The following is a 19,108-nucleotide window of genomic DNA, read 5'->3' as shown; positions in this document are numbered from 1 at the left end:
GTACAGTAAACCTTCGATAGTTTGACACTCTTCTTGTAGTTCGACACGGACTGAGCTATTTTGTAAAGTATTTAATGGTTATTATTGTGATATAAGCTGACTGGAACATTAATTTGTCATTTATTGTTGACTTGAGACTAATGAACAGTGAAATTGTTAAGCTTTTTAGTATTTAATAAATTTAAACTTGTATTTTTACTTTCCTGTATATTAAACTCCATTTACTCCCTAAAGTTCGACATTTCAATAGTTTGTCACCCCCTAAGTCCACAAAGTGTCGAACTATCGAGGCTCTACTGTATTTAAAAACAACCTGACAGAGAATTAAAGTTTGTCTTTAGCTGTGATGGATGTCAAATATATAAGAGAAAATGTTTTAATGTGTCAAATGTTTAAGAGAATCAGTTATTGACCAATTAATTGCATAATGGCTAAGTAAGTCAAGAATCATTGTCAAACATCGAACAATAATTTAACTGAATAATTGTAAGGCTAAAAATGATTTTATGAGGTATGGATAAGAAAGATATTTTTAACAAATTCAGTAACTTTTATTGATAACAAAATACATGCTCTTAAAATATACTAAGACTGATAAAAAATAACTTTTTTGTATAGAATATGGCAGGATGTTTACAGTACTATTTTCATTCAAACACTTTAAATAAAATATATCTTTAACAAATAACAATATTATTAATATATATATGTAAACAGAAAAAATATGGGGTATGTAAAAACTTTGTGCTTAAAAACTGTTTAGGACGTAACTTATTTTGAAAAACACAAAACTAACAATCAATATTGTAAACTTTATATTATTTAAAAATTAAAATATCACTTAGTTCAAAAGCTTCATAACAAATTAACTAAACTATGAAATATATTTATGAACTAAATAATTTCTGCGTGAAATTTCACAAAATGTAAATTCATATAAGACATATAAAAGTGAAATACTGTGAAGAATGTAAAACTACAAAATCGCAAAAGTGAAAAACCGAATGAGTGGTTTGACAGAAATGGTCAGAGTGAATTAAAAAATGAAAAAAACATTTCAGGTACAACTTTAGTTGTTTATAATCTAATATGGCACGATTTGAACACCAGACATCCATTTAAAGTACACTTACAGTACGATAAGGCTATATATTTTTTTGCGACTACAGACAAAACCAGCAATAGATGACTATAACTAAAAGCTCATTTTCAAACTCGTTTTTAAAAAAGTGACTGGGAAATTATGTGATGCACATTGCACAGCTTATAAAATAAATTCATACAAAATTTATCGGGGGTTTGTTGATGAATATGCTGAGTTGGTTGTTCAGGAGGATGCTACAGGTTCATGGGGAGCTGGCAACTTGTCCCAGGAAGGTTCAACCCCCCAGATTTCCCTCGCGTACTCCTCGATGGTGCGATCTGAGGAGAACTTACCAGAAGAGGCGATGTTGTTTATACACATCTCCACCCACTTGGACTGGTTCTGGAACAAATTGTTGATTTTTGTAGAATACTTGGAAGTACTAGGTAAAAGCATTGACTATTGGATACTGAAGTTGTATCAATAGTGAAAAGATAAAAGTAAAAGTAAAAAAATAACCAGGAAAAGTATCTAGGTATGTATTTTGATTTTAGAGAATTTTTTATATTTTTCCTGTAAAATTGACTCACCTTATGTTGTATCTTAATCCAAGACTTGTCCAAATCAACCAACACAAGATACACAAACAAACATGAAATGGTAGTTTACGCAACGATTGCGTTAAGTGAGTCTTTACGATACGAGTAGAAAATTTAAGGCACGAGCCTTGGCGAGTGCCTTAAAAACTTCTACGAGTGTCGTAAAGACTATTAACGCGAGTTGCGTACACTACTTTACCTACGACCGTTTTTTAATTACTATCAATCTGGATTTAATAACTAACAATCACTAATGATAACTTTTTAGAGAGGTTATGTTTTCGTGTATTGTCATTGCCACTGAAAGTGATGCAACGACTTGTTGTATAATCAGCTGATTTCCTGTAATTACGTGTTTGTTAAACTTCGTTAAATATTACATTGCTAGCAGCATTCTTACCATAAATAATATTGTATCAGGTACAATTCGGCAAATATTTCATTTATTTTTGGACTTCCACCAACTTAATTAAGAGTACGCGAGTATCAACATGAACAAGTCGGATCAACAATTAAATTGGTCAACTGATCAGCTGATTAGTTGACGTTCGAAGCATTACAATTTTAATTCTTTTCTCTCAATACTTGAACCTCATTGGTCCGTTACCTGTGTGGATATGAGAAAACTATGCGGATATGAAATTAAACTATGCGGATATGAAAGTAAACAGCTGTAAAGTGAAACTTTTCAATTCTAAGAACTGGACTGAAATGGCTACTTTAAAAAACGGTCGTAGGTAAAACATATTACAGTGGGACATGAGGTGTTCAGCACACTAGTCTAAGTTAACATTTGAGAAAACTAGACTTTGGTTCTATGGAATAAACATTCAAACACATATAAACATTCTAGCACATTTATTTTATAATTGTATGTTTTTCCACCTTTTGTGAATACAAATTGACAATTTTTTTAACAAACAAAAACTAATTTGAGTAAAACTTGCAAAATTGTCCAATATTCTAAATTTAAATTGTTGGCTTTATTTCAACGATAAAAAATTATTGTTCTTGTTTCACTACTTCTATATTATTTGGTTCACAACCAAGTTTTCATTTGAAACCTTTTCATTTGATTGCAAGTTTTATTTTACTCTTATAAATAAAATAAATTAAGTAAAAGTTTCTTTGATCCCAAAAACACTTACCAGGTAGGTCTCGTTGACTTTGTCTTGGCACTTGATGTAGTCATCGTAGTCAGCCAAGAGGTAGAATCTGAAACAAAGAAAAAACCGTTAGCATCGTTTAAAAGGTCATCAACTTTTTTTACTTACAATCCTCATTTTAACCAATTTGTGTTTCATATCATTATTCAATCTATCGGATGTGTTCGTCCTTCTGGTGTATTTGTACTCCATGTGTTCCAAGTAGGGATGGACGAGATTGAATTTTTAGTTCGAGACGAGACGAGACGAGATTTTTTATTTCTCATAAAATTTCGAGACGAGATCGAGACGGGATTTCCCTTCTCATACACAACGGGAAATGCACGTTCAAAATTTTTACCTGATTTTGTAACATTGTTAGATGACTGTTTAAATACAACAATAATGATAATAGGCAAGAATATTTACAATCTTTTATTAAAAAACATCAGCATAACATTTTTTTATTAATCACGCCTAACTTATTAAAAATGCCTACGATTAAGAAACATAGCGATATCAGTTAGGATAGAGTTCAACTTATCCTAAAATAAAATAAATCATAAAATAAAAGCAATATTAATTTTTATAAAATAGTTACTTGTTTTGACTTTTTATAGTAATAAAACATTCCTCACACTGCTTACACTTAACAAAACTTCTCAAATGTTATTAAAGTAATATTATTAAAATAATTAAAGTAATATTTACATTTATAGAATTAATTAAATAAGAACGCCTTCGCAAAGGAAACGCAACTACAACACGCTCCTGTATTGCGGGTAATGCATTGACTTTCTGCAGGCGTTTTTAATTTTTTTTTTTTTTTTTTTTAATTCTCGTCTCGATAAAAATCTTGGTCAAAAAGAAATCTCGTCTCGTGTAACGAGATTTAAAATTTCCCGAAATTTCGAGACTTGACCATCCAGTTTCAAACAGAAACTGTTGTTCTTGTAACTACCATCTAGGCCTACTTCTGAAGAAGCCTCTGAAAGAGGCGAAATATTAAGTATTATTATGTGTGTGATTTTATGTGTTCTTCGACTCGTCTGCAACCTTTCGTCAGGTGAGTTAGCTGTGTCCTCTCCATCCTATATATTTATTCAAATGTTAACAAAAAACTTTGCCTAATAATAGTGTATTGTCTACAACAGGAGGAAACACCAAGACATCTACTCAGTACAGTATGATGCAGTCAGGCTCAACAGAGCTTAGTTTTTTACAAGGCACCAAGTAAAGTAATTAAGTTAATTAAGTGATTGGGAATACCCAACCGACTGGTCAATTTCAATTTCCTAAGAAAAAGTAAGACGCTGAATGTAGAAAATCTCAAGTGATGAGCAAAAGACACAATATATCGCAAGATCACAGTGTATATCAATCCTGCAGATCAACCGATTTGAGAAAAATACAAAGGAATTGATTTGTTCAAAAGTGAAAGTTTGAAAGTACCTGTCCCACTTGAGCAGCACATCAGCGATATCCTTGAACTCGTCAGGGTTGCCGCTGCTGAAGAAGCCGTTCTGTATCTGGTCAATGCACTGTTTCAGTTCGGGGTTGGAGTTGTAGTACTTGTAAGCGTCGTAGCCTGCGGCTTTCAGAGCATCCACCTCGTCCACGGTCATGCCGAAGATGAAGATATTGTCGTTACCCATCTCCTCAGCCATCTCTACGTTGGCTCCGTCTAGTGTGCCAATAGTCAGGGCTCCGTTCAACTGCACAGGGAAACCGATAGCAAATTATTTCAATATTACGTATTATTAAAGTTAGGATAATCATTGTAAACTAATCTTTTGGATTAAAAAAAAAAAAAATGCTTTGGCAGAGAGATATTGAACCTCTTTTGAATTCTTTTTACTAAAAATTAAAAATGACAAAAAGACAAGATGTTACTAACTAGCTAAATTAATTAGGTTGGCTGTTAATTGGTGGGATCCAAACAGAAGTCCTGCACACTTATTTAACTTGTTAGAAGCATATCTAATGATCTACTTTCATAACAAAACATATTTCTTACCAAGAAATGTTCATTAGTGCAAATCATACACAAATAAAGTCTGAACTGTATTTTTTCAGAACAGATAAAAAGCAATTACAAAAACACGCATAACTAATTACAGTATAAATAAATGAAAAAAAAAACATTTGATCATATAGAGTGCTATACATTTGAATTTTGGTAAATAGGCTAATGATTCTATTTTGGAACTTAAAACTAGAGAAAAATCGGTCAGATAGGTTTTCCTTCTTAGAAACACAATATAACAATAACGCAACGATACATAAATACGTAATGCGTAGTTTACGCAACGATTACGTAAAGAAAGAGTGTTACGACACTCGTAGAAAAAACTTCTACGAGTGTCGTTAACACTATTTACGCGAGTTGCGTACACTACTTTACCAACGACAGTGTTTTAATTACTAGAAATCACTACTCATAACTTCTAACAGAGGTTATGTTTTCGTTTATAACTTCCAATCACTGACAGTGATGCAACGAAACATTGAACCAAATAGTAATTAATTGCACCACTCAACAATTAAATTGGCCTGAACTGAACAATTGATTAGTTCAAGTTTGAATCATTACAATTTTACTTCTTCTCTCTCAATCCTTGAACCTCATTGGTCCGTTACTGTGTTGTTATGAGTAAAACTATGATGTTATGAAAGTAAAAAATGCTGTTATGAGAAACTTTTCAATTCTAAGAACTGAACTGAAACGGCTAGCCTACTTTAAAAAACGGCCTTAGGTAAAAATAATAATGAACTATTGATGAAAAAAGTTATTGATGTTTTCATTGCACAATAATCGTTGAACTGAATTTGCAGAAATTTAGCAAAAAAACTAGTCCATATTCCCAGTTAGTATGGGGAAATTCCTGTTTCTATTTTTGACTTAGGTCTTTTCCACGTCAGAAACGTTCACAAGTGGGGTAGGGTGTTGATATAAATTTGCCTCCATGAAAACATTAAGAAAAGCTAAAATGGACCAATTGGTCTTAATTATTTCCATTAATGGTCATACTGGATTGCAAAGCATGAATAAATCTACTCGCTCACAGTAAAATGAGCAATAGCTCGAAACGCAATTTCAGCACATAACACCGTGGACTCACCATGAACTTCATGTTGCCAGTGCCTGAGGCCTCAGTTCCCGCGGTGGAGATTTGTTGACTAAGGTCAGCTGCTGGGATGATCTTCTCTGCCAGAGTGACTCGGTAGTTCTCCAGGTAGATGATCTTGAGTTTGTCACCGACCACGGGGTCATTGTTGACCACGTTGCCAACCGCACAGATCAGCTTGATGATCTTCTTGGCCATGTAGTAGCCTGGTGCTGCCTGAAGAAAGATAAATTTCAATGAATCGTGTACTTTTTGTTGTAGGGAAAGGACATTAAACGACATTAGACATTGTATAACAGGATGGGCAGACAGCGGTGAAGGTATTTGTGAGATCCAAAAGGGTAGGCTAAGTAATGGGAGGAATAATGTTTTAGTGTTGAATTTAAGATTTCAAACAGTAAGAGATGTGTCAAAAAATAAATAAAAATATACTTTTTTTGCACATTTCTCAATATTTTCTTTTTAGCTTCACGTCCCAAGACACTAGGCTCTAGGCCAAGAGGGTGTTGGAACTATCACATAGCTAAAGCCAAATTGCTATGGAGTCTCAGTCTTGCTTGAGCCACCTGTGTCCATGATGAACTACTAATTTCAACTATTGTTTTCTTTCAGCATATTATGTAAAATGTTGACTACTGTTTACTAATCTTGTAATGTTTGTCCTAGTCTTGTTATCTTGTTATGTTTACGTTAAGTACCTGAGGACAGGATCAGATTTTAGATATTGAAAATTGTGAAAACTGTTAGCTAAATGTGTTGGTAAATGTAGGCATTAGTCCCTTAAATAACATAAACTCGTCATCGCCCTAAACTAACTTCAAACAAAGAACAAAACTGTTAGGCTACTTACAAAAATTATGAAATTATAAACAGCTACGGCAGTTTGCAAAATAAACATACTTGGACTACATATAGGGATGATTAACTGTGGTGTATCACAAAAAAAATTAAAATTCTATTGATTACCTTTCCACCGACCATGACAGTTCTGGGTACAAAGTTGCCAGTGGGGTTCTTCTTGATCCTGTTGTACATGGTGATGATGTGGAGACAGTTGAGCAGTTGACGTTTGTACTCGTGTATCCTCTTGACCTGTGAAGACCAAAGTGCTTATTAGGGCTTATGTAGAAATTAGGAGAAGATTAAGGTAGTAACTATAGAACTTTAGATGATAATAAAATAATGATTAAGTTGGTGTTTGGGCTTCATAAAACTGAAACCTGTTTTGAAATTAAAGTTACTTGGGCGAAAGTACGGAATGTACAGGAATGTATAAAAGTACAGGGTAGGTTACAACTTATCATTCAACAGTAGCTGTGAGAGGTCACTTACTACTGATATATGTATAATGACTTTTTCCTACAGTTACCTAACAATGTACATGTTTTCTCACTGATTTGAGAAAGTAAAGTGGCCAATTCGCTCATCAGTGAGACAATGTTAACATTGTCTCACTCTAATTACTTTGTCTCACTCCAGATTTTCAACGTGAAGGCACGAAATAGTGAGCGCGTAACATGCAGGCAACGTCGTATGCGCGTGAAATACGTTGGCAGCACTGGCTGTAAATCAGCTGGTCAGCTGTTGTACTGTTGCATTTGTCACTTCACATTAAATGTTATATTAAAAGTTCACTTCTGTGTAAAAATAGGTTATGTTTCTTCACCAATTTATTTATTTTATGGTAACTGTAGAAAATAGTTATTTGTGCAACTAGTGAGAAAAGTGAGCAATTGACTCACTCGAGAGAAATCCTTACTCACGAGCCGTAGGCGAGTGAGGAATGGTTTCTCGAGTGAGGCAATTGTACTTTGAACACGAGTTGCACATTATACTTTTCCTACAGTTACCATAAAACAAATAAATTGGTGAAGAAACATAACCTATTTTTACACAGAAGTGAACTTTTAATATAACATTTAATGTGAAGTGACAAATACAACAGCTGACCAGCTGATTTACAGCCAGTGCTGCCAACGTATTTCGCGCGCATACGACGTTGCCTGCATGTTACGCGCTCACTATTTCGTGCCTTCACGTTGCAAATCTGGAGTGAGACAAAGTAATTAGAGTGAGACAATGTTAACATTGTCTCACTGATGAGCAAATTGGACACTTTGGTTTCTCAAATCAGTGAGAGAACATGTACATTGTTAGGTAACTGTAGGAAAAGTATAATGTGCAACTCGAGTTCAAAGTACAATTGCCTCACTCGAGAAACCATTCCTCACTCGCCTACGGCTCGTGAGTAAGGATTTCTCTCGAGTGAGTCAATTGCTCACTTTTCTCACTAGTTGCACAAATAACTATTTAGCAACACACTCGGCGTCAGTGAAATGTCTACACTATCGAAGGCTGAAGAGGACCAAAGTCCTAGTCTAGAGTAGTGGGGATTTACCACGACAGATGATGGATGATACATGGATGAGTGGGATTGTCAGGACTATTAAGAGTAATTATGGTGAGATAAGAGTTAGGATATAAGATATATAAGATCACAGGAGGGGTAGTTGATGACCGCTTAAGAGGGAGGGTGGAAAAATCAAGACTAAAATTGTTTGAACATTAGAGAAGAATAAAAGAAGGAATTATTCTAGGAAAATGCAATTGACGGTGATATAGGTGAGGAGGTCAAAGGCGGATAAAATAAATAGGGATGTAGAGTAAGAGGCTGAGTAAGATAAATGAATACAAACCCTTTAAGAAGCGAAATGTTTATGGAGAATAGTCAGACTGGAATTTTGCCGCCTCTACGATTGCTCACGCGGTGGCCACGCTACTCTATCTCTCTCTCTCTTTCTAAGCAGATTTTTTATCTCACTCTCTCACTCAGTCAGCTGACTTGGCCGCGCTCTCGCAATAGTCTAACTAGCGGCCGCCGCGGGAACTATTGAAAATTCAAATATTTCCAGACTGAGTTTTTTACAAAGGCATTGCGCTTTTTAAAAGGGGTGTATTCATTGGTAAGATAGTTAGTTGAGGAAGTGGCACTGTGACGGGATAGGAGAACGTGGAGGGGTTGATGCTTTGAAAAAAAGGAAAGAAGAAGGGTTTTGAAAGAATTGCTTTTTTGCTTTGAAAGAAGGGGGGTTGGTTGATGCTTTGGTCTAGGAATAAGCAGAATGCAAATAATAAGTATGGTAATGTAAACTGAAACACAGCATATTATCCTAAAATACCTGTATGTCAAACATTGACGATGGGTTGATCTTGACGTTGTACTCCTTCTCCAACAGAGTTGACAGCCTCAGCTTGTTTTCCTGTTTCACCTTCTGTACGAGCCTCTGGAATGCTGCGTCTTTGGACAACTTCTTCAGCGCCAGTAGCTTGTCTAAGTGAACAATCCATTCTTCTCCAATTTTCTGTAAACAAATATTTAGTTTATAAAACTCCGAAAAACATAACATCTTCAAATATAGTACATATCATTATAAGTGCCAAATAAGGCATTTTCCGGTGCATGCTCAAGTTTCATGAGTGAGTTAAATGGAAATAATTGGATCAATTGCTGGAAAATCAATTTTGAAACAAAAATACACCCATGCAGATTGCAGTATAACAGACCTCAGTACAAAAACCATAACACTTCTCATTAACTACTTTAAAAAATAACAAATAAAATAAACCTATTAGTTAACGATTAAAATGTAAAAATTATAGATTTGAAGTTTTTTTATCGTACAGTTTTAAAACACACACTATACTTCAAACACAGCAAATTCTAGCTGTTTCTGTTTACATTTTTATATAGTTAGGCAGTTAAAGTAACTCATCTGATTTGAGAAGTAGATTATTTAGAACTGATAGGGAAAGTAGATTTATAGCAATGGAAAATCAGTTGATCATTCCTCCCTTACACTGAATTAGAGCTTGGGAACCATTTATTTTCTTTCATCCCAGTTGTCATTGAAAATAACTACTTTCTGTACAGAGTGATGAAAAAATCTGTTTTTAGGTGCGCTACGCGTGAATCTTTGGTCCTGGTGTGACGGGTTATCGGCAGCCAGTGTTTGTTGTGAATTAATCCCATCCTATTTTCTTCTACACATACTTTTTCTACTTGTGCTATTTTCTATGCTTGACCGGATTCCCCAAACGAAACCCAATAGAATAGTGAGAATAAGTGTGTTTTCATTTTTATAAGAAACTGCTACGTAAAAACTACAAGATGGCGTGCAACCCTAATATTTCAATTTTTAAGGATTAGCCCTATATTGTTCATATAGGTACATAACCAGTCAGCAACTCACATCAGCAATAACGTCGGACAACGCAGGGTTACACAGCAGCAGCCAGCGACGAGGAGTGATGCCGTTGGTCTTGTTCTGGAACTTCTCTGGGTTCATCTCATAGAAGTCTTTGAAACTGTGTGACATTAACACTTTTAGCATTAAACCTAACATGAGGTGAATGTGACATGTCTGAAATAACTCTATTTGTTTGGATTCCATAAACTTCTACTTCCGCAAAACACAATTTAAGCAAATTACATGCAACAGCTGCTTACATATAAGCTCTGACAACAAATAGCTAACGTTCTATAATTCTATGTCCCTTTTGGCATATTTATCTTTAAGAATAAAACTCAATCTTTCAGCACGTTCAATGCACACAAATTATTTTTCTACCGTTCATTGAGTGGTTTATAAATGTTTAAGCTTGTTTGTAAAAATTTAAATAAATAACTTCTTGATCAGCACATTTAACACATTACAACTACAACACAAACACTACACAGTGATAGCACTGCTTTTTTATGATTATTATTACTTATTAAATCAGGACTTTCGTGGATTTAGTGATTTAAAACATGAATTATACTTGGTTAATGCAACTTCTTTACCTTATTTTCTATTAGGATTTCACAGAATCTCCATCTTTAGGCAACATCTCAAAACTTCTTCACCAACCCAAACCAAAACACCCCACAAGTAAACAATCATCATCTACTGGAGGTGAGACTTACACTTCCTTCTTGAGGATCTCGCTGTGTATGGCGGCGACTCCGTTGACAGCGTGAGACCCGACGATGGATAGATGTGCCATGTTGACTCTCTTCTCTCCATCCTCCTCTATCAGTGACATCCGCTTCATCTTGTCCATGTCACCGGGGTACTTGGCTTGTACGGCCTACAACATAACAACCATGAGTCTCACATAATAGGAATGTGTATACTAATTCATCGATATTGTAACAATTTTTTACTTGTGCCATTGCTTTCGGATACTTAAGATGAAATCCCATCTCTATGGACAAGCGGATTCCAATTTTGTATTCAAAAAGAGAAGAGGATAAGCCACCCACAGGATACACTGCTATCAATAAATTTGATCTTCTTCTTTATTTTTCATTACTGTGGCACAAAAGTTGATGTGACTTAAAAGATGCTAATGGTTGTACAATAAGTTTGTTCGGTTTGGATGTTTAAAAGTTTGCATATTTGACGACAAAATTTACATCAGCACACACTGTCAGTGGCTCAATTGAAGTTTGTTCATTTTCATCATCAAAGTGATGACAACTAGCATTGGAATAGAACGTCAGCTATCCATGGTCAAGTAACTTCATATTGTTAAAATAAGAACCAAAAGCTTACAATAACGCTTCAAATAAACTAGAAAAGAAATTTTACTTTGATTGGAAATAGCCTCACAACAATTAATGATGTTATAGCTCGTCAAGTTACCTGCAGATGAAGGAAGTTGATGTGGTAGATGATCTCCATGTGTCGTGGCAGGATGGAGTGCAGCATGGAGCACGGCCAGCGCTCTAGAGCCTCTGGTAGCACAGTGTGGTTGGTGTAGGCACACGCTTTTACTGTGATGTCCCACGCCTACAACCACACATAGTAGTTTGTTACATTACGCACAACCTAGAGGTTTTCAAGCGCTCAATTTTGAGCTTAAACAAAATCTACGAGATTTAGTTCCTTAAAGTTAGGTACATTAAGTCAGAAAATCGAGCCCAGCTGATCCTTTACTATTGAAATCGTAGAAAAACTTAAACTAAAAATGTTAGCCTGTAAGGTTCAAAACAGATCCTTGTTGTTAGTGTGTTTATAAACATACAAGGAAAAAATTGAGACAAACATGTTTAAAAAATACTAGAGCAAGATACTGTCTTTTGTGCGAATAAAAATAATATGTGCATATTCACCAACTAAAAGCTATGTATAAAAAGATTAAGAAGGAAATTTGCTATAAAAAGTTAAAAAACTACCCTTAAAATGCTTTAAGACACACGATTTCACATCTAAAATAATTAAAAATTCCCTATTTAAGGATCTCCTATGGACTGCCAAGACCCCTGGAGTCATAGTACCTCCAGACCCCCTCCCCATTAAATCTAGTCACACCTATGAATGTGATAAGACATATACGGATGAGTTTACCTTCTCCCAGGAGAGTCCCTCGACATCAATCAATATCCTCATCAGCTCAGGGATGGCCAGGGAGGGATGAGTATCATTCAGCTGGATGGCAACCTTCTCAGGGAAGTGCTCCAAGTTGGTGCGAACTTCATCCTTGCTGCCAAACTTGGACGTCTTGAATCTCCTGATGATGTCCTGCAATGTAAAATCAGTACTTACAGTTACTGTAATTTTCTACCAGTACGGTTGTTTTACGTTTAGGTTAAAGCTTCAATGATTTGCACAGCTAAATACGTAGCAAGATTGACTATACATAGATTAGACTTCCCATCCAAAGTAAACGTGGTGCAATCTGTTGAGATGGCCTACCAACCAATGACAATATTTTGTGTTAAGGGATAAATCAATCAGCTATTGGCACAGATAATATTTAACCTAATACACTAGTACCCTCTGGTGAGATAGTACTGAACTTCATCTATTTTTTTTACTTCAAATTTATACATTGGATGGGAAGTCTACTCTGTATAAAGTCAATGGTAGCACTCATATTCACACACAAGCTGTTTTGTCTATAGCTTTGGTGGGTCAGAGATGGAAAGTTCTAAATATTTTTCTTTTCCACTGTTTTTGCAACAAACAAGCTCTAAAATCCACAATAAATCTTCAGTAGTTTTAGATCTAATGTGTAGAGTAAAGAAATTAATAAATCTGTATAGAGTAGTGTAAATTATAACTGAATATGAGTAAACAAATGTACCTGGAGGGTGGCAGCGCACATGAAGTACTCTTGCTTCAGTCGGAGTTCTTTGCCTTCAAAGAAGTTGTCATTGGGGTAAAGTACCCTGGAGATGTTCTCAGCCAGGTTACGGTCCAACACTGCCTGGATGTAGTCCCCGTCATTGACTGAAATAATCCAACATTGAAGTGACACCAAATTTGATGGAAATGCCTTTCGCTTTTTTTTTTAGATGAACTTTCACTCATTAATTTTGGCATACACCTAAGAGGGGGTCTAGAATGGAATGGAACGCGTTGCTACAGAGTAAGATCAGACGTTTTCTTAGCTCGGACCATGTAGTAAAATATCAATAACCAATGACAGCAAGACCTCACTTTTCTCAGTTATCAAACCTTTTAATTGTTAGGAGTGCATTAAAACCAATCAGATTATTTTATTGTGTAGTACAGAATAGAGGTTTATTATTTTACATATATTGTGTGGTTCTAAAATGTATCCATTCCTTTTGGTATTAACATCTGATGATCTTGATATTTCAACAAAGAAGGTCCACTCCTAATGTGTAAATACAAGAGAGATTTACTATAATAGTAATAATTTAAACTTACAGAACTTGAGGTTGAATTCAGTAGGAGACTTGGCTGACCACAGTCGCAGAGTGTTGACAACGTTGTTACCATAGCCAGGGATAGGGTTGTCATAGGGTAGAGCAAACACCACCTACAGGCAGATAAGTCATCAACTATAACTAAAACAGCTTAACAAGGGTTCATTTCCAATTTATTGATGGAGAGTGGACCTGAAACACAATAACTGCATTGACTTTTTGACTCATCAAAGTTCCTAGTGACACTGATATCTACCGCAATATACATAGACTATGTAAAATTTTGCCTCAAGAGCCAGAACAGGGCACATTGCAACACAATCTTATTTCTTTCTCTAAAACTAGCTAAGTCGCCATTGTGTCTGGTATTTCAAATGGAAGAAGAGACCTTGCAGCACGTCATCCTTCAATGTCCCATCAATTGGATGGGTGAGCTAACGAAGAAGCTTCAACAAGATTGCACCCTTAGCCGGATTTTGTCTGATCTCAACTTCTAGAGATTGGCCAGCTATGTTTATGATTAACACCGAGCGGTTCCCTTTACCTGATGCCGCATGTATCAAGAAGTAAGAAAATGTATTAATAATAATATTGCTATGTACAAAGTACTTTCTAACCTGATGATGGTATCAGATTCTAGATATCGAAACATCGAAAAGACTAAATTTAAAATCACAATGTGAAACACCTGCAAGAAACTCTCAAATAATAACTTGACTTATAATGCATGTCTGGCTCTGCACTATGCATTAACGTAAAATGTATTAAACAATCCCTAAAATCAAGAACTAAACATTTCAATGTATGCCAGGCCTTGCTCCGGACCTAATGCTTTACCTGAGTGTCGACCCATTTCTTGCCCTTGGGTGTATCCTCCACTCTTCCGTAGAAGTTGACAGGCAGCATGTACTCAGGTCTGGCCTTCTCCCAGGGACAGCCGAACCTCAGCCAATCATCTGGCTCCTCCACCTAGCAAACACAAAGGTCTAGAATCTGGCAGTTTTAAAATACAAGCAAGAATGCAATAACTTACGAGCACTAATGTAATGCTTACTTTTTAAACTTTTTCCAACTTGAGTATGGTATCAACCAAATTCTATAGATCAGTGGTAGGTAGTGTCTTGGGCTGTTTGAGACAGGCGGCTTGCACTTTTTTACCACTCCAGTTACCACTTACTTCACAGTACTTCACTGTCTTTATATCCCACGCAAGCCAGTGGTCACAGGTAGGTAGATTAGGCTACATGGCGACTTTGTCGCTGCGACAAAGAATGAAAGTGTGTAGCATTTAATTAAATGAAGATGGTCACGATAAGCAACTGGCAAGGACCGGGAACAGAAAAACAAACAGAACGGTCTTGGCCGCACTAGGCAACAAGTCGCTCGCTCACACACCCGGTTCCTGCACTGATATTTTTCTTGTTCAGTTTTGGTCTGGCAGTGAGAGAATATGGAAAATATGCGGTCGAAATACAAATATTTTCATCGATAAAGTAAGCGTGAATAATATGAAATGAAACCCTTTAAGAATTAAGTATATTCTCTTCTGGACGTAATAAAAATCTAAAAACTTGTGTATTTATTTAAACGTAGTCTTCAATGTCATTAGCTTGTCAAAGCTATGCTCATCCGAAAATAATACATACAATTTACAATTTGTAAATACATCAACCCTAAACACGTTGTTAGGGTCTGGTCAAAATAATGTTTCAAGAAATTCACTCTATATGTACATTTCCTCTTCCTGTTTAGATAGGCCCTATTTAATAAATAAATAACACGTAGGCTAATCCTGACTCATTAAAAACACAAGAAAGTCATCCCAACAGTTAGAAGTTGCTCAAATAGCCACCTCACAGACCTATCCAAGCTGCAAAACTAAAGAAACGTTTCGGCGACCAGGTTGCGGTGATGGAGTCGCCTAGTGTGCTGTAGCCTAAGGCTTAAGAAAAAGCCTAGACTACTATAGAAAAAGTTAAACTAAATTAGTAGATATGCCACACTACTAACAAATATTACTAAAAATTACAATATGCGACTGGCATTTTCTTTTGTTTTATAATGTGCTTTACAAGGAGTTAATTGGTAAAGCAGTTAAAAAATAGCAAAAGTAAAAGTTTTACAATGACCCAATGTAGAGCTTACCTGTTCTCCGTTTCTGATCTTCTGGGCAAAGATACCATACTCGTAGCGGATGCCGTAACCATACGCCGCAATACCCAGAGTGGCCATGGAGTCTAAGAAACAAGCGGCCAGACGTCCCAGACCTCCGTTACCCAATCCTGCATCTTCTTCAAGGTCTTGCAATTCTTCTATGTCTAGGCCAATCTGAAAAAAATTAATTCAAGATGAGTAAACAAAAATGGACAGTAAAAATAATTATACAGGCTATTATTTGATACTGGATAGTATTATTTGGTTTCTGCAATATTTATTGTTTGAAGTCTCTGTTAAAAAATGTTTTGGACCAAATGCTCACACTGACTATTTCACAATTAGTTACTGTACCTAAGCCTATATTTCATACATCCTATATAACCAAAGATACAATGTAAAAATTGTCAGATAAAATTTCTTCAGTTGTTTGTAACACACTTAAAAGTTCTATACAAATTCTGCAAGATGACATATGGTTAAGTTAATAGTTAAGCATTAGGCCAACTAGTATAGACAACAAGCAATACTAGACATGAAATAAGTTTTGTTCTTATGCAGTTTTAAATGTACTAGGCCTAATAATGATTACTAACTTTGAAATCAGAAAGTAAGAAACATGCAACAGTTAACAATAAGATAATACAACAATGATGGTAGGATGTTGAATAGTATCATAACATAAACCATGGATAGTAGGTGAAAATCTTTAGATATTAAGTGATGTAGAATGAGCATGACAACATTCAAACATTCACAGACAACTTTCATTGTACCGGTATGGTAAATTGTTTATAACTATATTTAGTTTCATACTTTATGTTTCAATAGGTATTCAAACTTTATATGCTAGACTAGTTAGTTTTAAAATTGTATAATTATTAATGACAAATAAATGGGGAAATGGGAGGTTTTGCACACAGTTCTAGACGTTAAAAATGGCTTTAGAAAGTCACCAGCAACGTCTATTAGGAGGATGGCTGTAGTCTACAGTGTGTTTTGAAATTCGTGAATGCAATCGTCATAGTTTAATTTTTAAATGTCTACTTGCTCCTGACAAACAACAGGTACAATTGGAGTTTATGGACAACTGAGCACAGTTTTAGGTGTTAAAAATGGCTTTAGAAAATCACCAAACGGCTTTGAAAGTTCCAAATTTTCCTAGATGCCCTAACCTATTAAGGGTGATCCACAACCCCCAAGCCCCCCCCCCCCCCCCCCCCCGGTAGCCCCCTCCTTGAGTAGGTCCTAGAACCGCCACTGCATGATATAAAACAATAACAGATCAAATTTAAACTATTAATAGGCCTACTTTTTTCACTACTACTTTCAGAACATTAAACATAATACTTGCGCCTATAATAAATGTGCAGATTGCGTGTGCAACAAGTAATAAGGTTAAGTGGTACACTATATTGCATATAAAGCATTAAATTATCCAGAGCGCAAACAAAATATTTTTCATAAACATGAAGACAACTGCCAAATAGGCTAACATGAGCAATGACGCAACACAACAATATATCTGCCAAGACAGCTGGCTAGTTGGCAATGACCATGACAACAAGAGCTAGGAGGATAGCAATGAATACATTAACAATAAGGTCAGGCCCAATGTTAACCATTGAGCTTATCTAAAAACATTGTTGAGCAGCCCTGTACAATCATGGACAGTGCACTTATCATTTACCTGCAAAATATGTAAGTTTTCTTATGTAAGTTTCAAGTCAGGTAACATATCCTGTGGTGTAAACAAAATGTTTGCCAATAATTCAAGCCAGCGTGTTTACAATGTTTCATTTACTGATACACTTTTTGCCTTAATCCCTTCAAAGATATTAAAAAAATAGAGGAAAATAAATAAATTATTGTTGTTTAGACTTGTGCTTTGTAGATCACTTTGAATTTAGGTCAGTGAAAGGCGGACAAATTAATGTTTGGGTTTGTCCTATTGTAGAATAGACTGATTCAGCCTTGTTGGGTCTTTCACCTCAATTTTAAATTATCGCCTCTAGGCTCAAATAAAATCTGTGGCTATTTTTTATCTGAAGACCAGCCCAGTTAGTAATTTATTCTATTTTTCATTTAAGTTATTTCTTTACTTTTATATTATACACTTTCTTACACAGAATTTTTAGCTCAGACATAATCGGGTCCGCGGAATTGGCTAACTCTGGAACTCGCTAACCCCATGTTAAACGCCCTATCTTCAAATTTGGTCGATGGGAGGAACTCGCTAACTTGTTCGGTTTCGGAATTGGCTAATTCCGGAACCCGCTAACCCGCTCTAGAGCCGGGTTAGCGAATTCCGTCCTCGTACGGAAGTCGCTAACTCGGTCCCTCGGCGGAACTCGCTAACTCCCAATCAGAAGCCTCGCGGGCCGTCCAATGGAAGCCAAGCACGAAGATTTTTGGCCAGTGTTGCCGAAAGTGCAACAAACTTCACCTTATTTATAGTACCTAGTATTTTTATGGTACCTATATCGTATCGGTACCATAATGTCGTATCCTACGAATAATTAGGAGTAAGAGCAACGTAGCCGATAAAATAAATATATTTAGAAGTATTTTAATATTATTCTTATGGTTATTAGGGTAGAAAATGCATTATAGCATTGACTATATATATAGTCAATGATTATAGTCTTACCATAGACTAACCAACACAAGTAAACTGTACATCCAATTGTAAACTTTGAAGTTCGTTTTTCGTGTCTAATTCATGTCCGGTGACACTGATCGCTAGTGTCGACGAAATTGTGTTTCTATTATTTTATAGTTAACTTCATGATTTGTTCTTTACTGTTTGGTTATATAAATAGGGTACGTGTTATAAGTTGTGATTTAAACGTTTTATTTGGTTAAACGAGGTTTTAAATTACTGAAAACAAGAAACAATTGTAAACAAAACACGACCTCTAAAGACAGTGCACCGGACATAACTACTATGAGAAATGTACTAATATAAGGGAGTATGTTTTATATGTGGTTTTCTTACTTAAATAGTAGTTTATTGGGATGCAAAATGATAATACTGTACATTTAATTAGGATATTATACATGTCTTTACATTTTTAAAGACATGACGCGATCTATCTGACATTGTCAGTCAAGGATCAAGAATACAAGTATCAAGTAAGTATCAAGTAAGTATGTTATAAAATATCTATTTTCGTAGTCCACCACTTGTTTCTTTTATTCGAATAAATACCATTTTGTTAACTTCTGCAATAAAGTTATTAAGTTCGTATTTTATATACTGGGCTCGTAACCTTTAA

General features: G+C 35.5%; 1 protein-coding gene across 1 annotated transcript in view; it reads right to left on the bottom strand.

Moving 5' to 3' along the window:
* Positions 1–630: 630 nt before the first annotated feature.
* The window catches only part of LOC128985579 (glycogen phosphorylase), a 31,873-nt gene continuing 13,395 nt past the window's right edge, over positions 631–19,108 (bottom strand). The window contains exons 3-16 of the mRNA XM_054405193.1: positions 15,822–16,004; positions 14,514–14,645; positions 13,678–13,789; positions 13,088–13,233; positions 12,349–12,522; positions 11,644–11,790; positions 10,923–11,086; positions 10,207–10,321; positions 9,136–9,318; positions 6,923–7,048; positions 5,951–6,172; positions 4,281–4,543; positions 2,832–2,898; positions 631–1,486 (exon numbers count right to left, since the gene is read on the bottom strand). Coding sequence (XP_054261168.1) covers positions 1,328–1,486; positions 2,832–2,898; positions 4,281–4,543; positions 5,951–6,172; positions 6,923–7,048; positions 9,136–9,318; positions 10,207–10,321; positions 10,923–11,086; positions 11,644–11,790; positions 12,349–12,522; positions 13,088–13,233; positions 13,678–13,789; positions 14,514–14,645; positions 15,822–16,004 — 2,193 coding nt within the window. The 3' untranslated portion in view covers positions 631–1,327. The remainder of the gene's footprint in view (positions 1,487–2,831; positions 2,899–4,280; positions 4,544–5,950; positions 6,173–6,922; positions 7,049–9,135; positions 9,319–10,206; positions 10,322–10,922; positions 11,087–11,643; positions 11,791–12,348; positions 12,523–13,087; positions 13,234–13,677; positions 13,790–14,513; positions 14,646–15,821; positions 16,005–19,108) is intronic.

This window comes from Macrosteles quadrilineatus, unplaced genomic scaffold (genome assembly GCF_028750875.1).
Source record: "Macrosteles quadrilineatus isolate MER2022 unplaced genomic scaffold, UCM_ALF_1.0 Scaffold_2__2_contigs__length_208266976, whole genome shotgun sequence".
Lineage (NCBI taxonomy): Eukaryota > Metazoa > Arthropoda > Insecta > Hemiptera > Cicadellidae > Macrosteles > Macrosteles quadrilineatus.
This window is presented reverse-complemented; position numbering and strand designations above follow the sequence as displayed.